The sequence below is a fragment of the Chroicocephalus ridibundus genome, chromosome 8 (assembly GCF_963924245.1).
Source record: "Chroicocephalus ridibundus chromosome 8, bChrRid1.1, whole genome shotgun sequence".
Lineage (NCBI taxonomy): Eukaryota > Metazoa > Chordata > Aves > Charadriiformes > Laridae > Chroicocephalus > Chroicocephalus ridibundus.
The window spans coordinates 12,300,293-12,321,689 of record NC_086291.1 but is presented as its reverse complement, the minus strand read 5'-3'; the positions used below and the strand labels follow the sequence as shown (position 1 = coordinate 12,321,689).

General features: G+C 44.7%; 1 protein-coding gene across 6 annotated transcripts in view; it reads left to right on the top strand.

The window, feature by feature from the left end:
• The window catches only part of ST3GAL3 (ST3 beta-galactoside alpha-2,3-sialyltransferase 3), a 194,271-nt gene that overhangs the window by 149,287 nt on the left and 23,587 nt on the right, over nucleotides 1–21,397 (top strand). For all 6 annotated transcript variants that reach the window (XM_063343468.1, XM_063343469.1, XM_063343470.1 and 3 more), the window contains one exon: nucleotides 15,946–16,092. In XM_063343468.1, the coding sequence (XP_063199538.1) occupies nucleotides 15,946–16,092 (147 nt within the window). The remainder of the gene's footprint in view (nucleotides 1–15,945; nucleotides 16,093–21,397) is intronic.

Sequence of the window (21,397 nt, the reverse complement as noted above, 5' to 3'; positions counted from 1 at the left end):
CTGCTAGTGCATCCCCAGAGGTGGATTACTCACGGACAGCCACTCAGAACAGTTATACTCTCTCCTGGACTGTTCTTTTTGCCAAGAGACATTGCCCATACGTATTGTAATCCACCCCGCTGCTTCCCACTGTTGTCCCATGCTGCATCACCCCGGGTCTCTCAGTGACAGTGGCTCTTCCTGAATATCCAAAGTACCAGAGGAATTGTAGGGGGAGGGAGGTTTGGCCATATACTTCTCTATTAAAGTAATGGTCAAAAGCTGAAGGTTTCTCTATTGTGTTGAGGGTGGATGGTTCCTGAAACAGAGGAATTTACAAGCACTAGTTATGCAAAGCAGCCATCGCAGCCTGGCGCTGAGGCTGCTTCCAGGGTGGTTTTTTGCCCGTCATCAGTGAATCAGAAGGAGCTCCCTTGCTTGCTAGGGCTCACTTCCCTGAACATCTGGCACATGGTGGTAAAGCAGCCAAGTGAGGGCAAAGGTTTCGCTAGAAATTGGCAGCTCACAAGCTTCCTTCTCATGTGGTAATGAGCCTGCGGACGCTTCCAGCAGGAATCTCTGTAGCCTTTGCCAGGAGGAGTCACTTGTGCAGTAAGTGCCTGCAGCACCTTGAAGGTCTCTTTGATAGTGAAAGTCATAGAAGCGAGTGAGCACCTGCCTGCGAGCGAGGCCAAGTCTGGTTGTCTGTCCCTTGCAGGGGCATGCCTCTGACGACTTGCGCACGGCAGTGATGCCATCTGAAAAGCAGCCGTCCTCCAGCAGATGTTGAGACTCGGGCAGTGGGCACGACATAACCCCTCCGCCTTTGTGACTGCTGCTTGTGGAGATCTTGTGGAAGTGGCAGCACTGGAGATTTTTTTTAACCTTTCATTTCTGCTTTAAGTCAACAGGTTACTTCTAGTCCTGCTAAAATGTATACTACGATACCTTCCTGCCTTGATCAGCCTGTGTTACTGTGCTAGAGCCAAGGCTGGACTGCTGCCAGAGCCCTCGCTGTCTGCTGAGCTTTTGTTTAGAGCTTCTCTTCTTCCATTAGTTAATGGCCTTGTCATGCTACGTGTTTGCTAGGGCAGACTGTGAACGTCACAGCTTCATAGTACACTGCAGATTCCTCAGACTCTGAAATAGCCTGGCCTGTGGGCTGTTTTGCATCCCTGAAAAAAAAACACTGAGGAGCCACGATGCTCCTCCTGTCGGCTTGAGGAAAATAGCGAGGCTGTGAAGCTGTTCTTGATGTCCAACCCTAAATAAAGCTTCATCCACATGCATGTATTTCCAGCTTGGTTGGAACTTGAGCTCAGCACTTGAGCAGGCTGTTTCTCTGGTCTGGGCTAAGGGGGGATAACTTGCTTTTTCCAATGCTGTCGCTTGCCTTTGGTGACAAATGGAGTGGCCGCTGCCACTGGCAGTTTCATTCCAGAGTCTGCTTCTGGTTTGCAAATATTTTCTTTCCCTTTCCTCCTCCCAGGGGCTTGTTTTGTATACACAAAACATGTATTTATGTATACATAAATATAAATATTTTGTATACAGTTGGTCTTTTCAGTTTTTAAAGGACTCTGAGAAAGACTCGTCATCTGGTTTCGGTGGAGCTGTAAATCCACCGCTAGTTGTCTTAATACATTATGAATGCAAAGCTTGGTTACAGATTTGTGATGCCTGATCCCGTGCTGTGACAGAGCTGTAGCCCACCTGCTTAGAGAGATGACTGGGTAGGCGTTGCCTTGTGTCCTCCAGCTCTCCTTGGACTTTGGTGGAAGGGGACAGATTCTGGACTTGCAGCTCCATCATAAATGAGAAGAAGCTTTTGAACTGGGAAGTCAGCTTAAGGGTTGTCCTGTTTCTTTCACAAATTTGAGTTTTCACCTAAATAGCCATTTATAATTAATCCCTTCAGAAGGATAGTATAGGAAGGCATGGCTGGTGAGTAAGGCAGCCAATGTGCATAGAGGACATGATGAGGCTTGCACTGGGGAAGAGGCAGGAAAGCCTTTTCAGTGGTGATTGTCCTGTGGTCCTAGCACACGGTGCAAAAGGCCTTTTCCACTCACAGAGCATAGGGGGATTTTAGGAGGAGTTGGTAGCAGAGAATACCTTATCACATACATCATCAGGATGGTTCAGTGCCTTGGTCAGGGTAACTGAACTGTTACTAAATGTTGAATCAGAGAAAATGCCTTGTAATAAAGTGAAAACATGAAGCAGACTCTTCTGTCTCCTACCAAGCCTCTGACTGAGAAGAAGAGGTGGGAGAGTCTGTGCGATGTATTCTGTGGAGAATATTCTGTATTCCTTTGACAGAGAGTAGCTGGGAGTTAGTTTGTCTTTCTGGGATGAATCTTGGGACAAGGTTGACTTCTTTCTTAGGTTTTGATCTCTCTGTGGTAGTGCAGAAGGCTAGTCCGTACAGCCGGAGGGGTTGTGCTCCCATGGCAGGACCTGCTCCCCCAGTGCAGTGCATTGGTGGGAATGGCCCAAGGCAACCAAGGAAGATTTGCATTTGAAAAAATAAATCCTTCTCTGTCACTGGCCTAGGAGACCAGAGCCTTACCAGAAGAAGAAAGAACAAACGCTGGTGCCCTATGAGAGAAGGTGGGCCAGGTTTTTTCCAGTTATAGTTAGAAGAGAGGCTGGAAAATACATAGGTATGCTGTATAAAATCTTGTCCCTGCTGACCAGAAGAGGGAGAGACCTTAGCTCTGTATTGTATAGTTTTTACAGTCTTTCAGGTAGCGCTGTGGTGAGGACCATACGGGAACCTCAGTAGACAAATGACCCAGTTTGCAACATGGGCCTTGGGGGAGACTTCCTGGACAGATTCCCAAAGGAAGGTTGTTGGTATGGAAAGTGCAGGCTGGAGCTTGCCCATCATACATACCTGCATGCAACAGCATAATAAGATTAGGCAGGTCACTACATAGCTGAGAGCTGTTCCCACCCAGGCATACTTAGTGTGTCTGTAAGTACACTGTCAAGCATCAGCTGGTGACAGGGGCTGCTCTGATGCCATTGCAGCGTGCCTTCATAGCATTTAATGTTATCAGATGGATACACGCTGGACAATAAAATTTGACCACCTGGATTGGATAGTGATCAATATCCGCGGGTCTGTAGCCACATTTCACCTAAGCTTCTGGGGCCGATGAAGAAAATAAAAAATAGCCATAAGTACACTATTTTCTGGATGAAAAAAAAATCCAGGTATCAAAAGTTTGCGAAGTATCTATATTTGTAGGAATAACATAATTGATTACCCCAATTTTAGACAGTTTCTCCTTAAAATTCAAATAAAAATTGTTGGTGTGCCTGCCGTTCCAGTCATTCCCACACTATGCATGGTTTCTGTCCTTTTTTTTTCGTCCCTTGCTTTGCTTGCTATTACCTAACTCCAGACTTCCTTGCACTATACTTCCTATGAAAGCATGAGAGGCATTTACTCATGCTAGGCTTCAGTAGTCCTTAAAGAACCTTTATCCCCCATCTGCCAAGACAGCATCATCTTCATTTCTGGCTCAGTAATCCTAGCTGTAATGTGAAAATCAGAGAGCTATGGTCAGATTTTTATTCTTCTTTAGTTCCTTTTCCTTCACATCATTCTTAAACGAAGAGACCCAAGCAGAATTTACCCCCTGAAGAGACTGAATCATTGCCCTAGTAGGACATCCTTTCTGGGATTACCTCACCATCCTGCTTTGATCTGAGACAATTTCTTCCTAAAATTGTCGTCATCTAATATCGTCTGATGTCTGCTGCCATCCAACTGGCAGTTGCTGGCGTTTCCTAGATATTTGATCACTTCTTCCTTATTCATTCATGACTCAGCCAAAGTCAAAAAAAATGGATAATTAAGAGAGTTGCAGTTTTTCCACATCTCTTCTTTTGAAAAGCCAACGTGAGCAAGGGCCAACTGAAGAGCTAGTGCAGCCATCTTGAAAAAGCATTGGGAGGGTGCTCATGTTGCAGTCACCCTCTTTGGCAGGCTCTGGCAATATTCAGGCATCAATATTACGCAAATCCTTATAGATGCATTTCAAGGTCGTAGTGCATGTAAACTCAGGTTATACTGGTTAGCTGCATTGATCAAAGATAGGCTTGGAATATCTGAGGCAATGTAAAGAAATTTATTCCAAATCTGATGTTGATCTTCATGAAACACAATTCCAAAAACAGCAGAGCTAATGAAAAAGCCTGATTGTCTGTGGATTTATGTCCTGCTCCCTCGTGCCTCCCTCTTGCACCACAATACCTCGGATTTCACCCACCTCATAAATAACCAGTATGGTCTGTCCTCCCTTTTATGCCTTGCTACTGCCTGGTGGTTGCATGCTGGCCAAGACATGTGTGTTCACTGGCCCATACGTACGTGATTGGGCACCTGGCATACCAAATGAACACGTAAACGCCGAGCTCGCACAGCATCATCTCCACCTGGCCTCCCATGGAGACATGTGGGTGTCTCTTCCACTCAGACGTACATGCCTTCACCACCAGTGCAGCCCATGCCTGATGAGGATATTGCATTGCCCACATGTGCAGCAGATGTTCTTCCATACTGGAGCAGTCCTTTGTGAATCCAGCACATGGCAAAAGTCAGAGAACATCATCAACGGTAAAACTGAGACGTCGCCCAGAGGGTATGAGCTATTCATGCAAGGGTTAGTAGAATAAAGATGTTCTGTGTTAACACTTCAGTAAAGAACTACAAGAATCATTTAAAGTCTGCAAAGCCTCCCTTAGATTAAGAGATTTAAGTTCAATTTATTTAGCTTATGCATGAGATTTTGGGGAGATTCACTTGTAGTCTCTATCTACCTAGAGGGAACACAAGAAGACTTGTTAATTTAGTGTGAAGAAGCGTATCTGAAGCTAGGCAAACGACCAAAAAAGGCAGCACAGTTATATCAGTATAATTATTTTTGCTACATCTGCCCTGCAGGCGTGATGAATTTGCTCTTAAAGTCTTAAAATCAAGACTGGCTATCTTGGTAAAGTTCTGCTCAAGCAGCGTGTGAGTAAAGGACTGAAAGGAGAAGCTGCTGGTGGAAGGAGCACTGCTGCAGGACATCCAGGAGGATGTCAGCAGGAGCTTTCTTGGCCTTTTGAGCGGTGCAGAATAGCAGAATGTAGTGGCTAGGAGCTGAAGGTAGATAAAATCAGCCTGGACAGATGTAATTTCCTAGAAATCTGTGCTTATAATACTCAAACGACATACTTGCCGAGGTGAGCACTGACTGCTGACACCTTTTTCTGAAATACAGACTTAATCCAGTTTCTGGGAAAATTCTGTTTCCTGAGAGTTCCCAGGACGCAGGGCTGCACTCTTGTGTTGCCTTCTCACCGTCTTACTCTGTGGCTCTGGGAACCCCTGTCCTCACTCTCTGTGACCCGTTTGTTGACTATGAGGAGCAGGATAACAAGCCAGTAATACCCTTGACAGCTTTTCATGAAAGCGAGTTATTTGCTTCATCCAGTTGTCTGCAAGGGTCACAGCAAAATTCAAAATTGGGGCACAATTAGCCAGATGCGTTTCTGCATCCCGAGGGAAAAGGTTTCGTGGCGTCTCTGAGGTGAGCAACCTCCAGCATAACAAAATTCCCCAGAAGAGCCCTTCAGAAAGCATTGCAACGCCACGGGATGCTGGGAGTTCACCCATGCGCAGCGTGAAGACTCGCAGAAGAGGGGAAAAACACTGATTTGATTTTGTAAATAAAATCACATGCTTTCTCTCAGTGGTCGAAAAGAGACTCCCCTTTCACAGCTCCAGGCATTTTGCTGTCTGCATATTTTTTTTTTCTTTAAACTGAAAAAAAAAAAAAAGTCTGAACAGTAAATATTTATCCAAGATGTGTAGTTGTTAATATGATCCAGTCTTCAGTCATTTTGAATGGTGTCATGATGACAGATGTTAATTCAGAAAGGAATAGATTGGGCGATTTATGCCTGAAACACATGTGTTCCTTGGCGGGCTCCATGGATTACTTGCATAGTTAATGCTGTCTGAGCAATCTGTAACGTTTTCTCTGCCTCAAAGCAGCGAGGGCTCCAGGACAGGGGGCTGACCTATATCTCCAGTTTGCCGTAATAAACACTGAGGTAACTAAACCCCTCCGTGCGCTTTTATCTTCCTAAATTAATCTCTCCCCCTGTGCTCCAGCTGTGTGTGGTGCTTCTGGTTCTTCACAAGAGCAGCATCTTCTTTCTGCAAGAGAGGAGGATGCTTCTGGGTGCGCGGGGTGCGAATCCCTCACCTCCTCCCGCTCTAAATTCAGCTTCTCTCCTACCTCAACGCTCGCAGTTATTTAATGGGAACGCTTGTCCTGACAACAAAAGTGAAAATAAACCAAGCCAAGTGAAGGTAGTAAGCAAGAGAGATTCTGGGAAGACCTCACATTTCTTGTAGTATTTGTATTCTTACAGTTATGCATTTACGGGATGTCTCTAAGGGTGTCTCTTCAGGTTTGTAAAACTGTTAGTATCTTATTGTTTATTTATTTATTTAATTGGAGGCATAACATTGAAGGAAAATGGCCAAGCTGTTGGGTGCACAAGGCTTTTGGGAGGTCTACTTGGAAGTTTTTCTCAGCTGCTCCATCGGTTGCGTTCTGGCCATCTTCCGTGAAACAAACTTTGCCCACAACTGGGAAATACAGAAAATACTGAGCCTGGCCCAGGCAATCAGCACTTTGAGTAACTGGAAAAAACTTTTAAATGTAAATGTTCTGTTTGGATTACAGTTTATTTAATATTCTTAAAAGAAGAGAATTTAAATAACTTTACTTAAAAACTCTTCTTTTGTAAAACAACTACTATTAATGCAAGTCTAGGAAATAAAGTAGGGCAGGAGCTTCCTGGCATCTTCCCAGCCTCTCGTTATTTTGACCTTTCTGCTTTCTCCTCCTAAAGGATGCTGAATAATTTGTATATATTCTATATGAACACTCAGTGAACATACAAATTATTTGGCTTCTCGTTTCAGCAAAGATGCCAAAATAGGAGAAGACAGATTTTCTGTGTACTCTTGCTGTAAAAACAATGTAAAGATTTCCCGAGGGACGCGCTTTAAGATAACTTCAGAAAGCAATGAGGGTTTCTAGGCCATAATTCTTCCTGTGGTGATCCTTTAGCTTTTTTTGTTGTAACGTGCCAAGAGTTTAGTCTAAATATGTGTTGTTTAATGAGTTGTTGTTTGTATTCAAACTCATGAACCAGTTCAGCTCTCTAAAAAAGACTTTGCTGACGGGTGTCCTCAGATGCCCTGGGATGCCCTCATGCTTTGTCACCAAAGCCTGCAAAGACAGCTTTTTTTAATTATTTTTTTTTTCCTTTTGTGCAGGCATGCTGTTGTAAGTGGAGCAGGTAGCTGTGCTTATAACTGGGAACACCTTATGTTTTCTGTTATAAGCAACGGGGAAAATGCTCTACCGTTTTATTACACTGTCATCTTTGAGCTGATGTTTTCCGTGCCACATGTTTGGCACTGGAAAATTCAGCTAAAATAACTTAGCTCTCTCTCAGAATAAGGCTATTGAAAATGCACATTTTTATCCCTGTTTTAAAAAAAAAAAAAAAAAAGTCTATCACCCTATTTGGCTGAGATTCTCTAATTCTTCAGAGCAGTGGCTGGGAATCGGTGAGGCTGTGTTACCATGGCAGACTGATGTGGCTCCTGCTGTTCTGTGAAATCCTATGGCTTGGTCTGGTGTTCCATGGGGGGCGTTAGACACCGGCAGTGCTGGGCTGCCTGTGCTGGTCACGGTCTGTCCTGCCGGGGCTCCTCTGTCCTGCCTGCACTGGTCAGGTGCCCTCCCCATACAGTTAATTGGGATGCAACAGCATCTCCAGGGATATAGGAATAAAATAGGATTTCCCCTTCAATTGCTTCTCCACAAAGAGATTGGGGAGTGAACTGGGAGCATGGAATCTCCCCTGGAATCTCAGGAGCCCCTTCTCCTCCTGCCAGCCACCTGGGCAACGAGAAGGAGCAGTAGCCTGGTCTGGTGCGCGGCAAGAGAGCAGAGCAGGGGTGTTGGAGGGTGGTGGGTACTGGGGACAGCAGAGAAGGGAAGGGTTTACAACCGGCAGGGAACTCCTCAAACACGTGCACGTTTGTTAGCTGTAAATAGTTCAGGAGCCCTATAAGCAGGTGCATTTTTTTTCTCCTCCAGCAGCTGATCTAGAGTAGAATAACTTCCTGGAGCTTGTAGGTGCACTGAGCAGACCATGCCCTGGGTTTAATCGCTCCATTTGGTGGAGTTTTTTCTTGAGTTGATTTTTTTTTTTTTAAACATATTAAGTTACCCTTTAAAATTTTTTAAAGAGCTGTATGGTTATAAAAATCAAGCTGCTAGAAGTTAGGAAAAGCAAAAACATAACATTGCATTTTCAACATTAATTCAGTTCTCCTGCGCAGATGTTATCCTTAATTGCATAATTACATCCTGGCTCTTTTAGAACACAGCTGTCTATCTAGTGGAGAGGGAAGACTGAGATTTAGACTAATTTCTGTAATGCAAGACATTCAGACTTGGTATGAGTAGTTCCAGAAGCTGTAGAACATGTTGTAGATATGAGAGAGGAAAGGAGAGGAGAAAGAATGGTCTCCTGATTACAGACACTGAGGATTCCTCTTGAGGAGGGGTTTAGCCTTTAACTGCCTAATGTGATGCTGGGCAAGTTAGATCAGAATTTCCCAATCACAGTTTAAGTCTCATGGGGTGGATATGCAGGAGAGCTGGGTGTTTGGCAGCAGCAAAGTCAATGGAGTTGTACTGTGAGCTTAACAAATGTTCTGAAAATTCAGCAGAAGGTGTCTAAGTAGAGCATCAGGAGGTAGAGGCAACTGTGGGCATTCATCTTTTTCTGTTTTCTCCCCGGTAAAATGGTGTAATACATGCCAAATATTATAGGGATTCTCTAAATATGAAAGTGTTGTTTGTATAACGCTTAGATATATGGCAATAGAAGGAAAAATCTTGTGGGAAAATCAGAAAGTCACTGTTCACAACAGAAATTCTGAGCTGAAACTGTGAAGCTGCAGGGCTGTCCTACTTCAACGCTTACTAACACGTGGATTTGGCCTTTCAGCCATGGTATTCTTTTAATAGATGTTATGTGAGTATAACATTTCATAAACTATGTCATAAAAATAATAGCGAAATAAAGGGGCTGGTCCCTTATGGGAATAAAATACCCTGTAAATAATGGCGATATTATAGGGCCTGTTCTTCTTTGGGATTTTTCTGAAACTGTACTACTTTAGCTATTTTCTCACTGAAGAATTATTATTATTCACAGGCAAAAAACCACAGCAGAAACATAAATTATCTAAATCCATTCCTTTTACTAAAAACTTCCGTCTTTCCTAAGTTATTTCAAAACAGGAATATTTCTTCAAATTTTGGCTCAAAATCCAGCTCACATTTTGAACAAAAGAGTCTGTAGTACAGTCTATCCATCACCCTGTTTGCACATAGTACAAACACGTCTTCTGACACACCGTATGTGAACTATCATTTATATGCTTTGACTTGTGAAACACAGTATTCCTCAGAAGAATCGTCGGGTTTTTTCTGCAGCTCATATGATATATTCCAAGTTCCATTTTCTTCACAAGACAATCTCTTTTTCACGGTGTTTTGTTATCTTACAACTGTGTACAATATTTTGTTCTTAGTTGCATGGATAAAACCATAGAAATGTATTTAAAAAAAAGAGGAATTCCTTTGCATTTACAACATAGCATAAAAATAGATTTGCTCTCCTGACTCTTTAGGGCTGGTCTTGGCCTCGTGCTACCTGGTCCTGTGAATCAGAAGACGGCAGTTGGTATTAGAGCAGCAACACAGAAGGCCTACATCTGTCTGTATTTAGGTTAGCTGTAGCCGTCAGTTATGTAGGTCAAATGAAGTTTGAAAATCAGTAGGCCTATTTGAATATGCTTTTCTGCTTATTCGTAATACATGCTCGCAGGTAAACAGGGCAGAAACTTCTACTGACAGCCACGGGAAAGTGCACGTTGCTGTGTTATAGCAAGCTGACCTGGCGTGTAACACCCCGGTGCCACCCTCACGTCCTAGCTGGCTTTTGTCACTATCGAAGTTGCTGCTTTCTGAGCTGGCGTCTGGACGGGGCAGCTTCCAGTTTTGTGTGTAGCCAGGGTGTCATATAGTTTATATGTCTAGCACGAAGTTTGAAGTCTGCAACCACAACTTGGAATTAAGTTTCCCTTCTCTTGTAATTATCGAGCCTAAAGAAACTACTCTCTGGCCAATGTAGTGAATGATTATTAGCTCAACGCTACCAATGAAGCAGCATAGTTAGATTTTTGCCCTAATAAAAAAAGCTCTAGCAGTACCATGTATTAAAAGGTGCTTTTGTCTGCATCATGCTTTGCTGCTTTTTTGCCACTGAAAACACTGGGTAGAAAATGTGTCTGGGTTTCACACTGAGAAACATTAATAAAAGCTAAATTTGGGGGGTTTACAACCTGTCAGGAGTTCTCTTGGTTGCTGCGAAGCTGTTGGGAGATGGGGAATACCAACAGGGGAATGGCCTGGGAAATTACAACCATTTGATTTTAGACGTGGTCAGTGGAAGGGTATTTGGAAGAAAAACAAAACCAGAAAAAAAAAAAAACCTGCAAAACAAAATTACCAAAAATTATAAAAGATTGGAAGTATCGTATTGTTGGATGCTCCAAAAGTTGTATCTCTTTTGGCAGTGGGACAAAGAAAAGACGAGGGAAGGGCTTGAGCACAATGTGTAGTGTTCCTGCTTCAGGCAGTGTAAGAGCTTTTCAGTGGGGCAGGTAAGAGTGGAAGAAAATATGGATGCTAGAAACTGAAGATGGGCACATTCAGAGCAAGTGCTGGCCATCGGAGCCGTGTACAGAGGGTGGTGAGGGGTTCTCCATTGCTTTGAGAAAGTTGGGTAAATACATTTGAAGTGTGGGTTAGTGGGTCTGGCAGTTGACCATCAACCCAGACTGCAGGCTCTCAGCACCTCTGTTCTTGTTGCTAAAAACTCCTTGTTGCTTTGATAATCAGTGCAAATGATGCAACTTCATTTATATTACCACTTGTAGAAGAGCATTTTGTAGGCCTCCATGTCTACTTGACCGCTGAGAAATGCAGCGTTGGCTGATAAGATGGTTATTTTCTAGTGGAAACACACTTTCCACATCTAATCCGGTTATGCCTGAGCAGAAACCTTTCAAAAGCCTCTGCGGATGGATTGCAGCGGTGCTGCTGTACCCTGTGTTTGTGTGACAGTGAGTGCTTGTGGATGACGGGTATGGAATAAAACACATTCCAGCCTAGGTGGGGGCAGAGATCCCAGTGAACTGTGTGCTCCCAGGCACGGTGAAGTCTTGTGACTGGTACGTCATCCCCTGACTTTTTGTTTCTCTCATGCCCTTCTTCCTCTCCATTTCGGGTGCTGTCAGAGCTTGAAAGAGCAGTAATCTCCATTTACCACAGGTTCTGTCCTCGTCTTTCCATCTTTCCTGTTGCCCTGCAGCAGGGTACTGCATACCCGGGCTTCGTTCAGCTTTATGCTGTGCATAGCTGACCGTGGCAATCTCCCTGCCCCTTTCCCATCGAACTGAGAAGTCTTCCAGAGCAATGCTGCTTGTGCTCCTAAATCCAGTGGTATCACAGAGGTACAGAAGAGGCAGCATCCGCGTCATCAAGATGCGGTAGTTTTACCCCTCATTTTGCTTAGTATATTAGAAATGTTGTTCTGGAAGACTCGGCCTGCTTCTAGCTGCTTGTATCTTCTGTTGAGGTCTGCTTCTTAGCTAAGGCTCTGAGTTTCCGCGTTTTATGTTAGTGTATATTGTGATTCACCTTGGTAAATCTGAGAACGGGAGATGGAAAACTGAATGGAAACAAAAATAGCTTACAACCGGCTGTCCCTATTACCCTTCAGTATTCTGCAAACGGACAGAATGAGGAATTAAAACTGGATTGTCTTGTCCCTGAAGCTATTAGGTGAGCCTTGCCATTTTTAATCCCTTCTTCATAAGCATCATCTCTGGTCTGTCAGGTCCGTACCCGTTTGTTCCTGGAGTGGTGTCTCTAGAGGGGATATCTCTGCCTCTGTCCCTGGATGACAGCTCTGCGAGAGACTGGCTGGAAAGGCCTGGCGTATCCACATTCTGTCTACTTTTTAAGTGGTTTCCTCCAAAGCTTTTAGTGATGTCCTTTACAGTTATACAATTTTGAAAACACTCCAAGATTGCTTAAAAATGCTGTGGCCCTCAGATTTGTTCTTCAGTCACGTTTTCCTGTCTGCCTCTCTCTCTGTGTTGCTTATTTCTTTATGTTTGTACTATAAGCTTTTTTTGGCAGCCCTTGGCACCATGACCGCTGATCTGTGACTGAGGTTCCAGGTGCACAATAAATAATAAAGATGGGAACTTAACCTGGGGAAACACAATTTCCCCTATAGGTGGACCCTATGGTTTCCACCTCGATGCCAGGAGGTGATGAGGTGCTGTAGGAACGTGGCAGTTTTCAGACTCGCTTTCTGACTCGTTATCGTTATGATAATCAGGAATATTGCATCCTCAGAGGCCCACCCTTAAGCACTGCAGGCTTAGTCACTGTAGTGGAAAGCAGGGGATGCCTCCAACCTCAAACTGCGGGTCTGAGTTGCCGAATCTGGCACGAAAAGTGCTTTCCCTCTCAGTGCCTGCTGCTCCCCGGGTGGCTGCCTCTCTCCTCCCAGCCTAAAAAGGGACAAGAGTTCCCCCGACGGGAAGTAATTGCTTTGGAAACCTCGCTGAACATCTGTGTCCAATCAGACCGAACATCCACACCAGGCGTAGCGGCGGCCGAGCATCAGCGGTAGCACAGAGCCCTGGAAGAGGCTGCACTCCCGACGCCGTGGCTCCCAAGGGGGGGTTGCGTCAAGGGGAGCAGCCCCCCGGGGCCCGCAGTCATGGTGGTGCTGTGCTTTGTAGCTCGCCAGTGACAAGCTGCAGAACAAAACCACAAGGTTTGAGATGTTGCTCCAAACTACAGGGTTTGTAGAGCCAAACCACAAGGCTGAGCATTTCAGTAATTATAAGCCAGGAAAACAGTTTTTAGTTCTTTAGCCCTATTACGGAGCTTTACCTGCTGTATAGGTGGAAGTATGAGAGCTGTCTGCTCTGAGACTCCACATTTCTCCCTAGAATAGTTTTAGAAACTCCAGAGGGAAAACATACCAAAATGAAAGATTACCCTCAATAACAGTACAATAGGAACTGCACAGGAAAGTTACAGGGGACAACACGGAGCAAGTAAAAATGAGACAGAAGGGAGAAACCAGAACCATTTCGGAGCTGTGTGATAGGTGAGGAAAGTGGTCAGGGAAATTGTCAGGACGAATGACAGGACAAACAGCCATGCTGAAGGGACCAAGGCGGCCAGGTTATATTCTCAGCTATGGATAACATCCACTGGCATTGAACTAGCTGAGAGGAGCCCAGGTATGGTCCTAGCCATTTACACAGCACTGGGAAAATTAGCAACTCTGATTTGTGTAATTATCGTTCTGAACAGCTCAAGCAACAGCAAAGACTAAAAGTCTCAAATGTTTGTAATATTTTTTTTTTCTCTTTAATATTTTGTGTGTGATATAAAAGCCATGTAAAAGCTCCTTAAATCCCAGAATTTATGTAGAATCTCTCATGGACCGTGAGTCCAAACAAAAGGCAGCTTTTGTCCACTTTAAATAGCTTGCAGACCTTTGGTTTGGATTGTTTGCAAAATTTGGGCAATGCCATATTTAGAGTTGCACGTGAAATCATAATTAAACTTATAAATGTATTTTAGTTTCAGGGTCACACGCTATTTTTCCAGGGTGTGCCTGCTTAAACCCATGATAAGATGGTTTCGCTGAATGAGTAGCTGTTCAAGATTTTTGTTTATCGTCTTCATTTCTTTGTGACCTGGAGCATGCTTAATGCAAGTGGAATCTGTGATTTTTTTTTTTTTATTTAATTTTTTTTTCCTCCTTCCCTGGAACTGAAAGACCTCTGCTTTATGTGTGCCTTTAGGAAATTCCAAAGGTTTCATATTTATCCAATTTTTAATGAATTTTCACAAGAGGCAAAACTCAGCTGACATACCAAATCCCTCAAATCCCTTGGTCAAATGCATGTTGGACTTTTATTAACATTTGTAAAGTTGATATTTTTTTTCTAACCTTTTTTTTTTTTAATGGTGAGATCACTCAGTGGCTGAAAATGTCGTATCGTAATGGAAAGTGTTAGATAGCTTTGACACCCGGCATTCTTTCTGAATCAACTATGATGAAAGGATGTAAGTGTTAATTAGGATTTTTTTCCATTTAGGGTCCTGAGAGCACTTTGCCATTGTTGAAATGCAAACTTAAACTCGGAGTTTAAGGATCCTTGCCCTGGTCAGCAAAAGCGCATTAAGTTTGAGCAGCTTTGAGGGGGGACATAGGATCAAAACAGGATAGGAATGGCATTTAGCTATCTTAGGCTGTTGGTTTGGATAATAACGTGCATCCTCATCGAGTTTCCTGTGTTAATGCCTTTCATAAGGCAAGAGCCATCTACCAAAGTTTCATTCTTCAGGATATGAAATTCAGCAGCTAAAGATAACCAAGGGGATGGTTCCAGAAAGAAACCTCTGTAAGGTGTTTAGCACCACAGGGCATGAGAGTTGACAAGTAGTGTGTGAGATGCAGCGGGCATAGGCTGTGGCAGAATTACCATCGATAATTGCAGGGGTAATCGCTACCGGGCAGGGGAGGCTCCTGAGGAATTTGTAGGGGATCATCAACATTTTTGGCAGTGCTTTGAAAGCAACTGTAAAGTCACTGTTAAGCTGCAAGCAACCCAAAACTGATGTAAATTATGCCTTCCAAAGCACATGCATTTCACGTAGAGTGTAATATCTGCCTCTGTTGCTTGTCATGGAGATCACAGGGAAGATGGCTCATTGCTGCGAGAAGGAGGTATTCAGTCAGATTACCCTGCCAAAACTGCTGGTTAGCAGATTAAAATTCCTGCCATCCTCCCTGTGCCTTGCTCTGATTTTTTAACCCAAACAGAAGTGAAACATTAGAACACAATTGTTCTGTAAGTCCTGTGAACAAGGAGCCTCCGGTTATTTTGAGGGCAGCACGTGCTATACTGGCTAACATCTGGACCAGCCGGAGGGAGCAACGACATCAAGTGATGTGGCAGAGAGGCACGAGCCCCTCTCCAGGCAGGGCTGTCTAGCAGGATAGTGGTATTCAAGGCCGGTGTTCTCCCACCTTTGCAAGGTGAAGACTTTAATTAAAAACTATTTATTGGAAAACCATAAAAGGCATGGTTGTTTTTTCCCTTGTACCATGAACATGCATGGCCCTTCACAAGACAAGACGGTACCTTTATAAGCTTATGGCTTAATTCGCATAGGCTAACAAGGGAATAAATCTAGGATAAAGTGGGAAGCATGTAGCTCACATTGAAAGTAGAGCTATACGGTCATTTTTAGGTCTTTGAATGTTCTTAAAAGCCTTTGCTATCCAAGGGTACATCCCCTTGGAAGCAGGTGGGAGTGATCACAGTGTGTGCTGGAAGGCTTAATCCGTTAACCAAAGCTGAATCTTATTAGCTGAAGTGCTAATAAGAGTGAAAAGATGGCAGCAGGGAGAGGGTTATTGATGCTGAAGACCAAGTGCCTCTGTCTTCCTCACACTCGTCATCCAGACTAGCTCAAGTGCATCTGCACGTGCTGCTGTCGGCCCTCCAGGACGCACCCTCCCACTGCAACCTCATACTCATGCCTTGTGGCACCGAGCAGGGACAGCGGGAACTGCTGCCAGTAGTGGTATTTGTTTTTTTTTTAAAAAAAAAATAGCAATCTGCTCTTTTGTATATAATTCTACATATTGTTTTGTCTTTCCTTTTTTTTTTTTTTTTTCTTTTTTTGTTACCAGAGTGCCTCTGATGGCTTTTGGAAGTCAGTGGCAACCCGTGTCCCAAGAGAACCTCATGAGATACGTATCCTGAATCCCTACTTCATCCAGGAGGCAGCTTTCAGCTTCATCGGACTGCCTTTCAACAATGGCCTGATGGGCAGAGGGGTAGGTATAAAGCGGAGCAAGCAAAACCCAGGGGAAGGATGAGAGACCAAGCAGCAGAGTAGGCTTACACTGTTCTTACTTTTCCTTTGGTCCTCCGCTGTTGGACAGTGAAGGGAAGGGACTTTGGCTCTTTTATGGTGGCAGCACTCAGCCTTCTTAAGGCCAAGGCAAGATCCATCCTTTCTGGTACTAGAACTGCTTTTCTGGAGGCATCTCTGAGGCTTCTAGCACCAGCTGGGTGATTTCCCATCACCCACAGCCTGCTAGAAGGGCACTCATTTGTGTGGGTAGAGGGAGCTCCTTCCCAAAAGGAATCATAGAAAGTGTTGGGTTGGAAGGGACCTTTAAAGGTCATCTAGTCCAACCCCCCTGCAGTAAGCAGGGACATCTTTAACTAGATGAGGTTGCTCAGAGCCTCATCAAGCCTGGCCTTGAATGTCTCCAGGGATGGGGCCTCCACCACCTCTCTAGGCACCCTGTTCCAGTGTCTCACCACCCTCATTGTAAAGAACTTCTTCCTAATGTCTAATCTAAACCCGCCCTGCTCCAGTTTAAAACCATTGCCCCTCGTCCTATCGCTACATGCCCTTGCAAAAAGCCCCTCCCCAGCTTTCTTGTAGGCCCCCTTCAGGTACTGGAAGGGTCTATAAGGTCTCCCCAGAGCCTTCTCTTCTCCAGGCTGAACAACCCCAGCTCTCTCAGCCTGTCCTCATAGGAGAGGTGCTCCATCCCTCTGAGCATCTTCATGGCCCTCGTCTGGACCTGCTTCAACAGGTCCATGTCCCTCTTGTACTGAGAGCTCCAGAGCTGGACACAGTACTCCAGGTGGAGTCTCACGAGAGCAGAGTAGAGGGGGAGAATCACCTCTCTCGATCTGCTGGCCACGCTTCTTTGGATGCAGCCCAGGATGCGATTGGCCTTCTTCCAGGAAGAAGGAACCCTGCTCTCTGCACCCTCAGCACGTCTGGAAACGGTGCAGGTCTCCCTAAAGTTTGTGCTACAGTTGTGCAATTTGCTGTCCTCGTGGAGACTGCAGCCTAAAATCACTGATACCTCACTGCTTATCCTGTATCCCTGGCTTATAGTAAAAGAGAGTAAAGGTTTGTTTTATGAGGCTTTTGGTAGGAAATTCTGATCTTACAGTGACAAGTTTTAGATATAAAAGCTTACAAGAGCAAACAATGTAAAACACAGTACTAGGTCATAGTTATTAATAAAATACCTCCATGGTCATTCCAGTATCTCTCACCTCCAGTGCAGATTTTTGGAGCGTTAGTGTGGAGAAGGTGGTGACTTGGGTTTTCTGGATTATCTCACACTGAAACACTGTCCTCAGAACCTATTTATATTTGCTCTACCTAATATATCAGCCATTAGAAAAAGTATTACTTGGTTGGGTGAATTACTCATGTACACATGTGATGTAGTTGTTGACAGAGACCACACGTGACATTTTTGGGCACATTAGCACAGCTGACAAACCCGGAGAGAAGCACTTTTGCTGGACAAGGTCTGCTTGCTCTGCCCCTGGCATTGTCCTTCCATTGTCATTAGTACAGATTTGCCATGTTGCAGCATGGGTTTGGACTAGACAGAATAGTGCCTCATTTTCCATGCTCTAATTATATCGTGAAGTCTTCAGAAACATTAGAGATGCCTGTTTTGTGCAGGTCAGAAGGGTGGGTGCCTGGAGGTAAGAAACTCGCTTCTTAAAATGCGGTGTGCAAGATGTGCAGACAGATTCAGCCACACAGAATGGTTCTTTTGTGAAATGCATTACTGCGTGTGTACGTACAGAAGCTGCCAAGTGGTTCTGGGAACACTGGATTTTTGCTTCGTGCACTGACGGTATCTTAACCCAAATATTCCTGTCAGCTAGGAAGTAACTTACTTCACCTCTCTGCATTCTCCAGAACTTACACCTAGAAGGATGTGGTCTTGACTTGACTTCCAGAAAACCAGGACTGCTGCCCCAATGAAGGACAGAAATCATCAGTCTTTTTGTCTTTTTTTTTTCCTACAGATTTGTTTTTATTTTTAAACACGTTATTTTAATACACAAGATATTACTTAAGCTGAGAGGAGAAGAGAGAATCCGGAAATGAAAATGCTGTGAACTGAAGTTTATGAGGTTTTGATAGGTTGTTTAACACACATCAGATTTGGAAATGAAGGCATCTTAATTGAAACCTGATGTTTCACTTCATGAAAGTTCATTTGAGCATTCAAAAATAGTTTATGGAGCTTTAAGGGAAGCAGTCTTTGCCCATGACCCTTGCTAGAGTGTGTAAATTGTAGTTCATTCCTTCAGATGGGGCAGCAGGATCTCTGCAGGTGCATCTGTGGGGCTGGGACATTAGTCTACCCTGTGCTCTCGGGGCAAGGGCGCTCTAATACAGTGATGTTGTCAGAGTTTAAAAACAGGGAGAGAGTAGCCTGTAGGTACAAATTTTACTGCTGACATCAACTATGGACTGCTGTCATGGAGCTGCTGGGACTTCACGCTTTAGTGAATGCTGCTGCATGAGTGCAAAAGCTTCAACAGAAGCTACTGATGCCATTGTAAAAATGGAAGGAGAGTCTGAGTAGGATCCCGGTGATACAAATTTGCTACAGACCTTTTTTCACTGAGACTTTAAGTGGGAAGAGTGGAAATCAGAGCCTGTAGACCAAGAATCCAACTCTTACTAAAGATATGAGAGAGATCTAGCAAGATGAGTGAAGCAGCTAGAGCAAGGAGGATTGCTCCACAAGAGACAGCATGACCCAGCAGCTGCAGAACACAGCTGGTTGGGTTCAGGGTCACGCTTTAAAGATGTGAGACAGCCTGGAAAACTTTACTCAAGAAAGAAGCATAGGAACATGGAGAAGGAAAACGCTGAGGTCTAGTAAGCAAAACTAGTATTTGTCCAGAGTTTCTCAGGGGGAACTGAGGTGGGGGCAGATTGGTGCCCCCATGCCGCAGTGTGCTGTGATATGTTGGGCAGGCTACACACAGGAGGATCAAGGCTGGGGGTGCCTTAGTAATCAAGGCCAACGCGAAATCCTCATAAAGAGCAGTAATGTTCCACTCTTCTTTGGTTCTGATACTTAAATAAACTTCAGTGCTTCTCTTGCACACCACATATGGTAACAATGTGCTGCCAATTAACTTTGTAATTTGGGGGCTTTTTCAGCAAGGTTGAGGAGAGCTAGTAAAATAGTTTGGGGCTGGTCTCAAAGCATTTTTCCCAGGATTCAATAAAGGGTGAATGTAGTAACATCCTCTGCTTTGATAATATAATTTGGGCCAGATGGTTCTGGAGGATAGTAGCGGGGTACAATTGAGATGTGCGTTTTGATTGCACTTGTGGCATTAGTAGCTGAAAGTCTGAGCAAGGAGCAAAGCTGGTCACCCACAATGAACAGTGACTTCTCTCTGGGACCGGTAAAGCTTTTCAGGAGTTTCCTCAGTCCATTTACTGAAGTCTTTAAGAAGAGGGAGAGCTGTTTCCTACTGCATGTGAACTTCTTTTTTCTTGGGATAAGCTGATGATAAAGAAAGACTTTAGTTTAGGATCCTAGCAACGGATCCTAAACTAAAGGGTAAAATTAAATGTTAATGCTCGGAAATGGTTTAACACAAAAGAAATGAGCTAGTGAAGATCCTCTCCTTGATTAAAGAATCCTCTTAAGGCGTGGGTGCAGGCTTGGCTGTCTCACTAGCCAAAGGTGTATGTATGTGAGTTATGTTACGGTGGAAGTTCTGTGTATACAGGTCTTTTGGGCTTGAAACCAGACATCACTGGTATCGCACTGATAATGCAGGCATGCAGTAACCTACCTTGCACTGCAGACAGCTTACTGGGGGACAAGCATGAACATCCATCAGCTCAGAGGTGTCATTGCCTGTTGCATGTACAACACTAGGGATGGTTATTGCCATGGTGCTCTTTGCTGTGTAGTGAATAGTCCTGCCCACTCAAGTAGCGCTCAGAGCCATTGGAGCAGTGGCTTTCTGGCTCCTCTGGGAGCCCTGAGCATGCTGTGAGGTGGCCAGGAGAACATTTCAGATTACACAAATTATCAGGACTCTGAGGACTCCAGTGCAGACTGTGGTGTTTATTTCTCCCTCTCTGCTGGTGCTGTGCATCCATGGAACTGCTTATGATTTTTCTTATGAGATTGAGCTCTGCTGCCCAAAACTGTAAGTCTTTGTTGGTGTACTGGACATGGCTGAAACTACAGACCCCTTACAAAAGAGATAAAGCATCCTCCTCTGGACTTCACCCAGCCTCAGCACCAGCTTGGTGAAGGAGGAGCCGTGTGCAGGAGGTGTTATCAGGCTGCGTCAGGCACCTGGCCGTGGATTAGCACCTCTGCAGCGTGCTGACAGCCCACAGGCACTCGGGGATTAACCTCTGATGCTGGAGGGTTAGCACGTCCTGCCCCAGGGCTTCTCTTTGCTGTTACGTGGTTTGGCCTGTGGGCAGGCAGCCTTTCTGGAGATGCCAGTGGTGACCTTTTGCTCCATAGGCAGCTTTTCAGCTGCCCTGGCTGGTCATAACGACCCCTTCTCTCATTAGTACTGAGCTGCCCTGGTCCCAGCAAGCTTTGTCTCCTTGGCTGTTATTGCTGGAACGACACCGAGTGAAGGCTGTGTCTTGGGGACCTGTTGGGTCTTTATGGAGCAGAAGAGAGGTGGGGGATGGCAGCAGCAGAGCAGTCTGCCGCCCCGTCCTTCTAGTTGTGTGCTTCTCCTTTATTTGCACTTGCACAGCGTCTTCTAAAGCAGGTAGAGGGACAGGTAAAGGGCCACTGCAGTCAAATACAGAGACTTGGTGTCATTGTTAAGCTTTGGGTTTGCAAGACAGTACATCTGCTTCATGGGCTGGACTGTTCAGTCCATTGCCACTGCAGTGTGACCAGTCCATGAGCTGCTGGGGAATGGACATTCGGACAAGCCATTATAGGGTAGCAGGTAAATGCATACCACGTGCAGATGCATTGGTAAATGCCCAACCACGTGCTTCTGCACACAATAGGTGCAAAGCAACTGAAGGGAGTTTACCTTTCTATGAAAGAGTAGGCCGTGAACTCCCATTTAGCACAGGGTGAAGCATATACGTGGTTACCGCGGAGCAGCTAGCGTGTGGTAAAGTCATGCCCTTGCTTGCCCTCTGGTAAATTGTTCTGTCCTTAAGAAATAGTCCCTGCATTGCACAGGAAGCCGCTCTATGGCAAATGGTGAATCAGAGCTTGCGCATCAGGTTAGATGTGGTCAAAAGAGATTTGGTTGGGGCTAAGTTGTATAGGAACTTCGCAG